Raw genomic sequence first — 13,678 nt, 5'->3', positions numbered from 1 at the left:
CCACAGACCTCTATGCTGGGGTGGTTTCCCTGGATCATTTGCATTTTCTCAAGCAACAGTTCATCACTGGTGTTCATTTTCTGGAGATGCCCCCTCATCTCCGCCACACTCATCTCCGCCCTGACGTTATCGTTGTTAATCCAGTAACAATGGCTCTTGACTAACACTGTGCCATATTTCAGTCCTGATTAGGAACGAGCTGAGGCTGATAACACTTTCTGGGACTAGTAAGTCCAAAGCGGACTCTCCCGGCTCATGTGTTGCCTTAGTAAACTTGTGATACAGTTCAGTAGCATCCTTCTCTGCATAATGTGTCCTCAAGATTTGCCTTAGTGTGTAGAGTGTCATGTCTGTATTTCCTTCCATATAACTTCTCATCATAAGCCCTGGGCTCACAGCTCTGATTACTGCTTCTATGATGTCTAATTCACTGTATCCTTTTCTCAGTCCATTTTCAATCTGATATTCTAGGCTGCTGAAGCTGAGCTTATCTTTCTGATTCTGATCTGTCCATGGATTTTAAAGACTTTATGACTGGGCATACTCCACTCTCTCTCTGTGGTGTGTGCCTTGCTGGAGCTGGGCCCACCTCTCTGCTGGGCTGAGGAGCCTCTCCCTCTTTTCGTCCTGCCGCAGCTCCTGTCTCTCCGCTGGGTTCGCTGTCCACGTGTGTCGTTGGCGCCGACTGCCTGGGACATGTAGGCAGACTTTTTTGACAGCGTCCTCCAAGTTCGATATTCCTTTGATTTATTCTTTTAGTTGAAGCCTTCTTCCTTCTTCTCACAGTAACCTTCAATCAGTTTATGGCGCAATGGCTCTTTCCTTTTACTTCAAAGTCATCTACAGCTCCTATTCCACAATATACAGACAGGTGCCGTAAATTGTCCTCAGTTAAAGTCCAAAAACTCTGTTAGATTTCATCCAATGTTTCCCTCTCTTGACTCATATTGTCCTACTCACTTAGCAACAACGACCATGCAGGCAATGGCAAGATAGCTAAAATTGGTTTGGCCGGTAACGTTAGCTAGCTGGCTACTCTCCCAATGTCTCTCACTCGTTGTCCGTTCAAGGAATATGGGCCGGTGCTCACATAAAAATAAATCTCAGCAGTGCCTCCAAATTTGTTACAATTTCTATGAGCTTACAATATAAACTCCGACGTGAAAGGTACCGTTTAATATCATTTTAATCATGTTAGCATGGTGTAACAGCAGTTTACAGCCTTTTATGTTTGTTTTTCTTCCTCTACCCCAGTGTACTTAAACTTTTCTTCTTCATTTCCCATGGGCTTCACCAGAGTAAAACACCAGTTGCTGGATACAACTGTATTAATCCCCTTACAGTGCATTCGGAAAGTATTCAGACCCCTTCACTTCCAATTTTGTTACGTTACAGCCTTATTCTAAAATAAATTAAATACATTTTCATCATCAATCTACACACAATAGCCCATAATGACAAACCGTTTTTAGAATTTCTTGCAAATGTATTAAACATATAAATCTTACTTACATAAGTATTCAGACACTTTGTTATGAGACTCGAAATTGAGCTCAGGTGCATCCTGTTTCCACTGATCATCCTTGAAATGTTTCTTCAACTTGATTAGAATCCACCTGTGGTATATTCAATTGATTGGACATGATTTGGAAAGGCACACACCTGTCTATATAAGGTCTCACAGTTAACAGTGCATGTCAGAGCAAAAACCAAGCCATGAGGTCGAAGGAATTGTCCATAGAGCTCCGAGACAGGATTGTGTCGAGGCACAGATCTGGGGAAGGGTATGGGATGTTTTTCAGCTGCAGGGACTGGGAGACTAGTCAGAATTGAGAAAAGACGAACGGTGTAAAGTACAGAGAGATCCTTGATGAAAACCTGTTCCAGAGCGCTCAGGACCTCAGACTGGGGTGAAGGTTCACCTTCCAACCGGACAACGATCCTAAGTACTGTCATGAAGTTGGCTTTAGGGGGAGGTTTATGACCCTCATAAATACCTTTCCCCTTTTTCCTCTCTCGACTCTACCGATATGACTATTGAAGATCCCTTTGTTACTAGTGACTATTGAAGACCCCCTCCGTCTGCAAAACGTGGGCTAGGAGAGGACGGACAGAGTATCCATTCTACCACACTCCAGTTCACCACTACACAGTCTTCAGAGGACCAGAGATCCATGCTGGTCCACCCGGACTCCCATCTACGAACAATCTACCGAAGTGCAGCTCAGAATAAATATGTTTTTGCATTCTCCTTTTTCAAATGGGTGGTTATTTAGAATGTATAAGATACTGTATTTACAATAGCATAGCTGCCTACAGTCCGATAGAGACACAAAACCTTTTTTGCTCCTGTCTTCCCACTCTTTCACTCAAACACAACCCACTCTCTTTGTGTAACCAGCCGTTGTCACGAATCCCGTTACCTGAGTCTGTTTTTTGCCTGTGTTCTGTTCTGGAGTGTTTTTTCCGGCGTCCTGGAACGCACCCTGTCTGGTTGCCGGGCAATGTAGCCAGTTGGGAGTTCTGATTACCCGCACCTGTATCCCATCAGCTATCTGCACACCTGGTCCTGATCATCATCTCTCCTCTTCATAAGCCCGGACCTGACATCCATTCCCTGCCGGATCGTTAGCCATGAACAGTATGTCTTGCCATAGTATCAGCCTCAAGTTGGGTAGAATTTGTTTTGTTGTTTTTTACGTATTGCTTGCCTTAACAAACGGAGGTAAGTTTCTGTCTTCAGTTACTCACCCGGATCATTTACCCCATTCCCGCCTGGTCGTCGGACAATTCCGCTACCCCATTGGATCCACCTATTTACTCCCATCAACTCACCACCGCTGCCCGCTACGCCACCTGGATATATCTACCCATTCACATTCACTTGTAAATAAATACTCACCTTCTTCCTACTCTCCTTGTCCTGGTCTGCTTCTGGGTTTGATTTTGAAAGAACGTGACAGCCGTCGTATCTGTTCTGTCCGCTCGGGATGTTTTCCTTTATGACATAATTTGTAATCAATGTATGACACATTCTGTGTATATATAATTCTGTGTGACTATTTGGGTATTTAGTAAATACATAATTAAACCCAATTTTGTATTGCTGATTCAACTTGTTAGCCAGGGTTCGTGAAGAATTTACAACTTTCAGATGAGACTAAATAAAGTGACGATTAAATATTGACTGCTATTGAGGTAAAAGATTACCAGGTCTTTAAGAGTTTATTTGGAAGATAACAGCTCTATAAACATTATTTCGTGGTGCCCCGACTTTCTAGTTAATTACATTAACCTGTTTAGCTTAATCAGGTAATATTAATTACAGAGAAATTATTTTATAGAATAGCATGTCATATCACTTAATCCGGCATAGCCAAAGACATGACAATACACAGCCAATACACAGCCAACGCAATCGGGGCTTCGGAACAAGTATCTGAATGTCCTTGAGTGGCCCAGCCAGAGCCCGGACTTGAACTTGATCGACATCTCTGGAGAGACCTGAAAATAGCTGTGCAGCGACGCTCCCCATTCAACCTGGCAGATCTTGAGAGGATCTGCAGAGAAGAATGGGAGAATCTTCCCAAATACATGTGGGCCAAGCTTGTAGCATCATACCCAAGAAGTGTCAAGGCTGTAATCGCTGCCAAAGGTGCTTCAATAAAGTCTTGAGTAAAGGGGTCTGAAACTTTTGCTTTGTCAGTCTGGGATGTTGTGTGTATTGAGGGGATTTTTTTTCATACATTTTCAAATAAGGCTGTAACATTAAAAAATATGGAAAAAGTGAAAAGATCTAAATACTTTCCGAATGCAACGTATATTGTAGGCCAGGCCTACCTCTAATCAGGTAGAAAATATTATACTTTTCACAAACATTTGAAAGGTAAATTGAGTTGTGATGTACTGTATATATACTTTTGTGCATAGCTTATCAAATATTTTTCAAAAAGGTGTTTACCCTGAGCTACATTGCTAATGTTAGCAGCTATTAGTGTCATCATTGTTAATTTACACAGCAAGCCTTACAGAATCCTTGTCTAACTACACTACTAAATTTGAATTTCACAACTTTATTGTTAGTCCTTATGCTTATTACAGTACTGTTACATAAAAAACGTGACATTGTTCATATTTACAATTTGTTGGGAGGCCAAAGCTATACACACATGTTGAGAATGATGACAGCACCTGTACTGCACATATGTTTAATATATAGCTGTATCTCCATATTAAACTGCCAAAGGCAGACACAATAACTGTGTTGTTCCCTTTTGATATCAACAAGTACCTTCAGGGTTTGCATGTGTTTACTCTTGTGGGTGCCCTAGCCTAAGCAACCAACTAGCTTTAATGGTTAGCCGCCCTGAAAAATGTGTCCTGTCTAAATAAAAAAACAATTCCATAACCATTTTTGGACAACTTAGAATGTTGCACACCGCGTTTAGCCAAAGCATAGTTTTCCAGTTTTTTTCCAGCGGCTTGCCATTAAAGTTGGTTAAGTAGGAAAATGATGCCTTTACAGCCTGAATGGTGGATACTTTATGCACAAGTTGGTCCAAGGATGGGCAGAAGTGTATTACCGGGAATGCACATCAATCCTAGACAATAGTGCAGATCTAGCAACCACTATCGGGTGCCCATAAAAGTGTGGTCTAGGCCCAGGTTTTCCTAACTCGGTCCCCCCCGGGTGCACGTTTAGTTTTTTTCCCTAGCAGTACACAGCTGATTCAAATAACCAACTCATTATGAAGCTTTGATTATTTGAATCAGCTGTGTAGTTAGTGGTGTAAAGTACTTAAGTAGTACTTTAAAGTATTTTACCTAAGTTTTTTTGGGTATCAGTACTTTACTTTACTATTTATACTTTTGCTTTTACTTCACTACATTCCTGAAGAAAATAATGTACTTTTTACTCCATACATTTTCCCTGACACCCAAAAGTATTTTGAATGGCTAGCAGGACAGGACAATTGTCAAATTCATGCACTTATCAAGAGAACATCCCCGGTCATCCTTATTGCCTCTGATCTGTTGGACTCACTAAACACAAATGCTTTGTTTGTAAATTATGTCTGAGTATTGAAGTGTGCCCCTTGCTATCTGAAGGAAAAAAAAGAAAATGGTGCATCTGGTTTGCTTTAATACAAGCCCTTTGAAATGATTTATACTTTTACTTTTAATACTCAAGTATATTTTAGCAATTTCATTTACTTTTGATACTTAAGTACATTTAAAACCAAATGCTTTTAGACTTTTAGTCAAGTAGAATTTTACTGGATGACTTTCACTTTTACTTTAGTAATTTTCTATTAAGAAATCTTTACTTTTACTCAAGTATGACATTTGGGTACTTTTTCCACCACTGTGTGTAGTGCTAGGGCAAATTCCAAAATGTGCACCCGGGGGGTGCCCAGAACTGAATTTTGGAAACCCTGGTCTATGGGTATTCAACTCTTACCCTATGAGGTCCGGAGCCTGCTGGTTTTCTATTCTACCTGATAATTAATTGAACCCACCTGGTGTTCCAGGTCTAAATCAGCCAGTGATTAGAGGGGGACAATTTTTAAAAAGCAGTGGAACTGGCTTTGAGGTCCAGAGTTTAGTTTGAAAAGTTTAGGCCAGGGATGGGTAACTCCAGTTCTCGGGGCCTGGAGTGGTGTCACACTTTATCCCCATCACTCGCAAACACAGTCGATTAAACTAATTTCATTCTAAACTGAAGAAAATAATTAATTAATTGATTAGTTAATTATTGGAGTCACGTGTGCTAGCTGGGGCTGACCCAAAATTGTGACACCAATCAGGCCCCTGAAGACTGGAGTTGCCCATTCTTGGTTTAGGCCAACACTGATAAATCTATTGCTTGTGGGAAAGCCCACAACCAGGTTGGTATGTCTAACCCTTATGGGTGGAGTGCAATATCCCCTAAACTGGCTGACAACTCTTTGGACCACGTGGGGTGGCGTACCAGGCTACATATTAGAGGTTGACCGATTGCCTTTATTTAACTAGGCAAGTCAATTAAGAACACATTCTTATTTCCAATGACGGTCTAGGAACAGTGGGTAAACTGCCTTGTTCAGGGGCAGAATGACAGATTTTCACCTTGTCAGCTCGGGTGATCCAATCTTGCAACCTTACAGTTAACTAGTCCAGCGCTATAACGACCTGCCTCTCTCTCTCGTTACATTCCACAAGGTGACTGCCGGTTACGCGAATGCAGTAAGCCAAGGAAAGTTGCTAGCTAGCATTAAATTTATCTTATAAAATACAATGGGGCGGCAGGGTAGCCTAGTGTTTAGAGCGTTGGACTAGTAACCGAAAGGTTGCAAGTTCGAATCCCCGAGCTGACAAGGTACAAATCTGTCGTTCTGCCCCTGAACAGGCAGTTAACCCACTGACTTGCCTAGTAAAAAAATAAACAATCAATCATAATCACTAGTCCACACATGGTTGATGATATTACTAGATATTATCTAGCGTGTCCTGCGTTGCATATAATCTGACTGAGCATACAAGTATCTAAGTATCTGACTGAACGGTGGTAGGCAGAAGCAGGCACGTCAACATTCATTCAAACAGCACTTTCGTGCATTTTGCCAGCAGCTCTTCGTTGTGCGTCAAGCATTGCGCTGTTTATGACTTCAAGCCTATCAACTCCCGAGATGAGGCTGGTGTAACTGAAGTGAAATGGCTGGCTAGTTAGCGCGCGGTAATAGCGTTTCAAACGTCACTTGCTCTGAGCCTTCTAGTAGTTGTTCCCCTTGCTCTGCATGAGTAACGCTGCTTCGATGGTGACTGTTGTCGTTGTGTTCCTGGTTCGAGCCCAGGGAGGAGCGAGGAGAGGGACGGAAGCTATACTGTTACACTGGCAATACTAAAGTGCCTATAAGAACATCCAATAGTCAAAGGTTAATGAAATACAAATGGTATAGAGGGAAATAGTCCTATAATTCCTATAATAACTACAACCTAAAACTTCTTACCTGGGAATATTGAAGACCCATGTTAAAAGGAACCACCAGCTTTCATATGTTCTCATGTTCTGAGCAAGGTACTTAAATGTTAGCTTTCTTACATAGCACATATTGCACTTTTACTTTCTTCTCCAACACTTTGTTTTTGCATTATTTAAACCAAATTGAACATGTTTCATTTACTTGAAGTTAATATAATACATCAATAAAATGAATTTAAGTTAAAATAAGTGTTCATTCAGTTCTGTTGTAATTGTCATTATTACGAATTTTAAAAAATTGGCAGATTAATCGGTATCGGCTTTTTTGGTCCTCCAATAATTGGTATCGGTGTTGAAAAATCATAATCGGTCGACCACTACTACATATCCATTGGCAATCCCATAATTTAAACAATGCAATAAACATATGTAAACATTATACAATTACTAACTCTAGTATGGTCTACAATGTACTCCAAAACCACTGTTGGGCCCTTGGAAATAGGGGGAAATAATAAATGAAGTAATGACTTCATGAAAAAATGACAAATGTCAGCAAAGTGTTATTTCCTTCTTTCCACAGATGAGTGTTAGTACTTTTCTTAAAATAAGCACTCTTGATAGATAGTGTTAGATATTCTTCTTCACACAACTCCTTCAGATAACCCTTCTCTCTCAGAGCTGTCCTTGGTTTTATTTATGACATTTTGCATAGAACATTACACTACTGCCTAACTTAATCTTCAACGTTATGTAAATAAGTTATCTCCGTTCATTGTTGGACAATATTTGAACTGTGGTACCATTCTGTCCAGGAATCTGTTTCCTATTGACCTGTGACCCATGGTCTGTGAGTGGTTTCCTCGGGAAGATAGCAGGGGTTTAGGGGTGAGGTTGGTGACTCAGTTCAGGGCAGGTGAGCTGCTAGGTGGTAGAATAGGTGTTTCATCGCTGAACGCATCTGACTGGAGATCTGTAAGACAGACATAATAATACATTATCAGAGAGTTAGAAAGAATGACTGATGATCCTATTGGTCTTTCATCTACGCAAGCAAAGAAGCATGGATTAAAGTAAGAGAGTCTGAAAAAAAGAAAGAACACGCATTTATAGAGAGAGATACAGAGATACACACAACATACCAATGAGTGATGTGTTCTGCTGGTGGTTGATGACAACAGACTTCTCTTCCTCCTCCTCTCCCCAGTCTGCAATGTTGGCTGGGGGGATACACTGCTCCAGGAACAGATCATCCTCCTCAGAACAGAATTCCATGTCTTCCGGGGGCCACCGTAACTCGCCACTCTCCACTTCGCTCATGTCCGTGGGCTCCACCATGATGGAGGGAAGCCGCTCCTTCTCTGAGGGACTGAACTGCTGCAGGTGATTGGGAGAGCCTTCTGGACTCAGAGACACCTCCACTGGTTCTGGGAAGATCTGGAGGCAGAGGGAGGGTCCACAGGTGGGTGATTGAATGTAGGCTGACATGGATGGTGACATTAATTCACTAGTATTGACACCTGTATTATAAACCTTATTAGAAGACCCATCATAATCTATTGATTAGCATGCCATTTATTAATGGTATTTGGAACGATAAACATATATGTGATATTGAACATAGATGCAGATGTTGGGTGGATATGTACCTGGAAAGGTAACCTGTTCTCATTATTCCTCTGCGGTGACATCTCGCCCATCGATGACTCCTGGGCACCAAGCGCCTCCATCCCTCTGTGTGTAAAAGATAGTTCTGCTAACTGATATCACACACAAAGTATATACTGTACAAAGCCACTGGGATGAACTACTGGAACGCAGTACACTTAGACAGAAACACATTCACACTCAGCATTGGTGCAACACTTTACATGGCTTAGTAGACAGAAACAAAAAGACACATCTTACTCATACTACACTGTACACATACACAATTCTGCATGCACAAGTGTCTCAGAAGGAATATATGCTATTGAGCTACACAAAACCTTGGATCAGGTGGTATTGATGAAACCCTTGTTTGCGCTGGCAATCCTGGCACCAGAGTAGACCCTAGATTGGAATATGTTCCGGGATTCTTCCTATGGCATTGAGCAGTACACCACGTCAATCATTGGCTTCATCAATAAGTGCATCGATGACGTTGTCCCCAGAGTGACCTGGGGACAACCCCAACCAGAATCCATGGATTACAGGCAACATCCAGACTGAGATAAAGGCTAGAGCTGCCGCTTTCAAAGAGCGGGACTCTAACCCGGAAGCTTCTAAGAAATCCTGCTATGCCCTCCAATGAACCATCAAACAGGCAAAGTGTCAATACAGGACTAAGATCGAATCGTACTACAGTGGCTGTGTAGTACTACACGGATGTGGCAGTGCGTGAAAACCATTACAGACTACAAAATGAAAAAAGCCGTGAGCTGCCCAGTGACACGAGCCTACCAGACAAGCTAAACTAATTCTATGCTAGCTTCGAGGCAAATAAGATTGAAACATGCATGAGAGCACCAGCTGTTCCAAATGACTTTAAAAATATATATATTTCACCTTTATTTAACCACGTAGGCTAGTTGAGAACAAGTTCTCATTTGCAACTGCGACCTGGCCAAGATAAAGCATAGCAGTGTGAACAGACAACGGAGTTACACATGGAGTAAACAATTATCAAGTCAATAACACAGTAGAAAAAAGAAGAAAAAAAGAGTCTATATACATTGTGTGCAAAAGGCATGAGGAGGTAGGCAAATAATTACAATTTTACAGATTAACACTGGAGTGATAAATGATCAGATGGTCATGTACAGGTAAAGATATAGGTGTGCAAAAGAGCAGAAAAGTAAATAAATAAAAACAGTATGGGGATGAGGTAGGTAAAATTGGGTGGGCTCTTTACCGATAAGACTATGTACAGCTGCAGCGATCGGTTAGCTGCTCAGATAGCAGATGTTTGAAGTTGGTGAGGGAGATAAAAGTCTCCAACTTCAGTGATTTTTGCAATTCGTTCCAGTCACAGGCAGCAGAGAACTGGAACGAAAGGCGGCCAAATTAGGTGTTGGCTTTAGGGATGATCAGTGAGATACACCTGCTGGAGCGCGTGCTACGGGTGGGTGTTGCCATCGTGACCAGTGAACTGAGATAAGGCGGAGCTTTACCTGATCACGCTCTCCACAGCCGATGTAAGACCTTTAAACAGGTCAACATTCACAAGGCCGCAGGGCCAGACGGATTACCAGGACGTGTACTGCGAGCATGTGTTGACCTAGACACACTCCAATTTGCATACCACCCTAACAAATCCACAGATGATGCAATCTCTATTGCACTCCACAGCGCCCTTTCCCACCTGGACAAAATGAACGCCTATGTGAAAATGCTATTCATTGACTACAGCTTAGCATTCAACACCATAATTCCCTCAAAGCTAATAAGTAAGCCAAGGACCCTGGGACTAAACACCTCCCTCTGCAACTGGATCCTGGACTTCCTGATGGGCTGCCCCCAGGTGGTAAGGGTAGGTAACAACACATCAGCCATGCTGATCCTCAACACACGGGCCCCTCAGGGGTGCGTGATCTGTCCCCTTCTGTTCTCCCTGTTCACTCATGACTGCACAGCCAGGCACGACTCCAAAACCATCATTAAGTTTGCCAATGACACAGTGGTAGGACTGATCACCGAATACGACGAGACAGCCTACAGGGAGGTCAGAGACCTGACCGTGTGGTGCCAGGACAACAACCTCTCCCTCTAAGTGTTCAAGACAAAGGAGATGATTGTGGACTACAGGAAATCGTCAGGGCTGTAGTGGAGCAGGTTGAGAGCTTCAAGTTCCTTGGTGTCCACATAACCAACAAACTAACATGGTCCAAGCACATCAAGACAGTCATGAAGAGGGCACGAAAAAACCTATTCCCCCTGAAAAGATTTGACATGGGTACTCAGATCCTCAAAAGGTTCTAAAGCTGCACCATCGAGGTTGCATCACTGCCTGATATTGCCTGATAATTCTCTCTAGTCCCTCATGCCCATGAATGCAGGCCACATTGCGTGTCCCTCATCACTTTGAAACAGGCCCTTCATTGGTCAGAGGGGTCAGTGCTATAGCTGATTGGCTGGGACTGATCTGTGAAGTAGCAGAGTGAATCCCAGTTGTGGTGAGCCTAATCACCATTTTCACATGGCCCCTCAACCCACACAGTCATGCATGTGCGCGCACACACACACAAACAAACACATTTAGCACTGAGCTTCAGATTAGATTGCTTATGGATTTTATCATATAAAAATGTAATATGTCCTTGTCCATCTTTTTGTTTTTCATTATGTGACGTATTGGCAGAATGTGGTCATCATATCGCTGCGTCCAAAGCCAAGCCTCCATGCTAAAACGGAGAAACATAGTTTCCCATTCACTGTATGAGCCGGAATTATTTCCACTGCGTGAGCCTGAGTTATTTCCACTTTAAATCTGTTTATGTTTTCCAGAAAAGCCCCCCGAGGATTAAGAGGAACGGAAGTTCTGTCTCCCCATTCTCACCGCTCCTCCCAGTTAAAGTCTGGTATTATGGCCTTCTGTCACAGTGGCCATCACTCACTCCTGTTGACATGCCTTTCGTTTTAATGAGGCTGGGCTGTAAGAGTCTGAAAGCGGCAGAACAACTGTGTTAACCACTTTTACATTCATGTCCAGTTTTCTGTAAAATTTGTTTCAGCTTAAAAAAATAGCATGTTTTTGACCCAATTTATTTTATCATATGTTATTGACACAGTAACTGTGCTATGTGCATGGATAAGCTGTTTGTGTGTCATCTGTGATGGAAAATGTTCAGCTGGCTAAGCCGAGATGTAATCTCCTCCCTCGCTCCTGAACATTCCTCTGCCAGCCTGTCAGTAACAAGCTAACATGGTCACTCACTTCATGGTAGCGCAGGAGGATTGTGGGCAGGAAACGGGGACAAATAACAATGTGTAAACTGATGACAGACCACAGATAACACAAACATGTTCAGCTCCACCACTGATTCACTCACCCATACACCAATTTAACTCTCTACTTCCCCAAACCATCAAACCCACACTTTCTTTAGTTTACCACTGGTGCTTTCTTAGTATAATTTCTACACTCTACTATGAGGTCCTGACACAGGTCAACATCTCCATAACAGTCATTATCAATTGTAACTAGAGCATCACTGCACACCTGTGTGATCCACACACACAATCAGAGAGGAGTCTTACCCTTCTGTGGTCAGGCAGAAGTCCTCCCCATCCTGGCAGACCTCCACGCCTTCCAAGGTGGTCACTCTCATGGTGGGCATAGGGGGCCGAGGAGGGGGTGCAGACGGAGGGGTGCAGCTCCTACAGCACTCTCCCTCCGCTGGCCCCTCAGGGGAGCAGCTAGTCTCCAGGGTTACGCCTGGATGGGCTGTGACGGGGTCCACGTGGGAGGGGTTCTGAGGGTGGAGACTGTGATCTGTAAGGTCGCTCCTTCTGTGGGTCAACATGGGACTGACATAAAAAATAAATGTGGTCCACTAGTCCACAGCCTCTGGGCTTCTCTGTCTACCAGCTTCCCCCTCTCTGTCTCTCTCTCTCCCTCCCCCTACCTCTCTTTTTCTCTCTCCCCCTCTCTCTACGGGTAGGGCTTTGCAGAAGTGGGATTGTGGGATTAGCGTCTCATTTGATTATGGAGGTTGGGTGGGTGACATCAGGCTGTCCCTCTGCCAAGTGGACACACAGTGCAGGAAATCTGTGGAACATGAAACATGCACACCATCCAGCGACGTGCACTGTTACATTGGCTCTGTAAGTGTACAGCTGCTCACGCGCAGTCTGCCGAGGAGACGTTTCACTCCTTCAGTCAAGACTAAGCAGGCTGTGCCCCCACCAGCTCTCTCTCTCTCTATTTCTCTGTCTCTCTCTCCTGGTGTGTGCTGTCACTCTCGTCAGAGTGGATTTGGACAATTCAAGGGAATTAGCCTTGGGATCAAAGTCTCAGGGGTGTGGTGGAGATATATATAGCAGCAGGCAGCAGGAAAGCCATGTCCACTCAAACGCAGCATCAGTCACTGTAATCCCCATAGTACACATCCTGTGGTTCAAGCAGAGAGACGACCAGCCACTGCCAATCAACCTGTTTAATGGCCTCACTGATTGATTTTCCACTCATGCACCTGTGCCGAAGCCACTGATTGATATGTTAACGCTTAATAGTATTTAACCTTGTTCCATGATTGATTTATCTCTGTGATCTATAGGACCTCATCTTATTCACGTCAATGGTTCTGTTATTTTATTAGGATCCTAGCTGATGCAAAAGCAGTAGCACTCTTCCTGGGGTCCACACAAAACATGAAGGATGACATAATACAGAGTAATTAGAGACAAGAACAGCTCAGCTGTGTATGTCGATGTCACAATAAGTACTGACAGTTTGGTATGACTCATATGAACTGGTTCCCCAGGGATTGCATCTATAGCAATCCCAATTTCTCGGATGTAACCCCTCCCGATGGTCACAATCAAAATGATGATGTCAAGCCTCTGACACAGATGTGTTGAGATATGACACAGGAGATCATGAGCCATGAGGTTATGCAGTCAGAATGGTATCTACAAAGATGATTTTCTGTACCGTCTATGTGATATCTACACAGTCACCATAGTGGAGAGGACCTGCCATGTCCTAATGTTGACCGGTTTATTAGGGTCAGAACA

General features: G+C 43.1%; 1 protein-coding gene across 1 annotated transcript; it reads right to left on the bottom strand.

The window, feature by feature from the left end:
* Positions 1 to 7,267: 7,267 nt before the first annotated feature.
* On the bottom strand, positions 7,268 to 12,465 carry lbhl (LBH regulator of WNT signaling pathway, like). Its single transcript, XM_064972719.1, has 4 exons — positions 12,200 to 12,465; positions 8,611 to 8,695; positions 8,104 to 8,398; positions 7,268 to 7,934 (listed from the first exon to the last, which is right to left on the bottom strand). The coding sequence occupies exons 1-4, from the start codon at positions 12,463 to 12,465 to the stop codon at positions 7,864 to 7,866; spliced, it is 717 nt and encodes a 238-aa protein (XP_064828791.1). The 3' UTR covers positions 7,268 to 7,863.
* Between the last annotated feature and the right edge of the window lie 1,213 nt (positions 12,466 to 13,678).

Source organism: Oncorhynchus masou, chromosome 9 (genome assembly GCF_036934945.1).
Source record: "Oncorhynchus masou masou isolate Uvic2021 chromosome 9, UVic_Omas_1.1, whole genome shotgun sequence".
NCBI lineage: Eukaryota > Metazoa > Chordata > Actinopteri > Salmoniformes > Salmonidae > Oncorhynchus > Oncorhynchus masou.
Note: the sequence above shows the minus strand (reverse complement) of the source record. Positions and strands in the feature narration are given on the sequence as shown.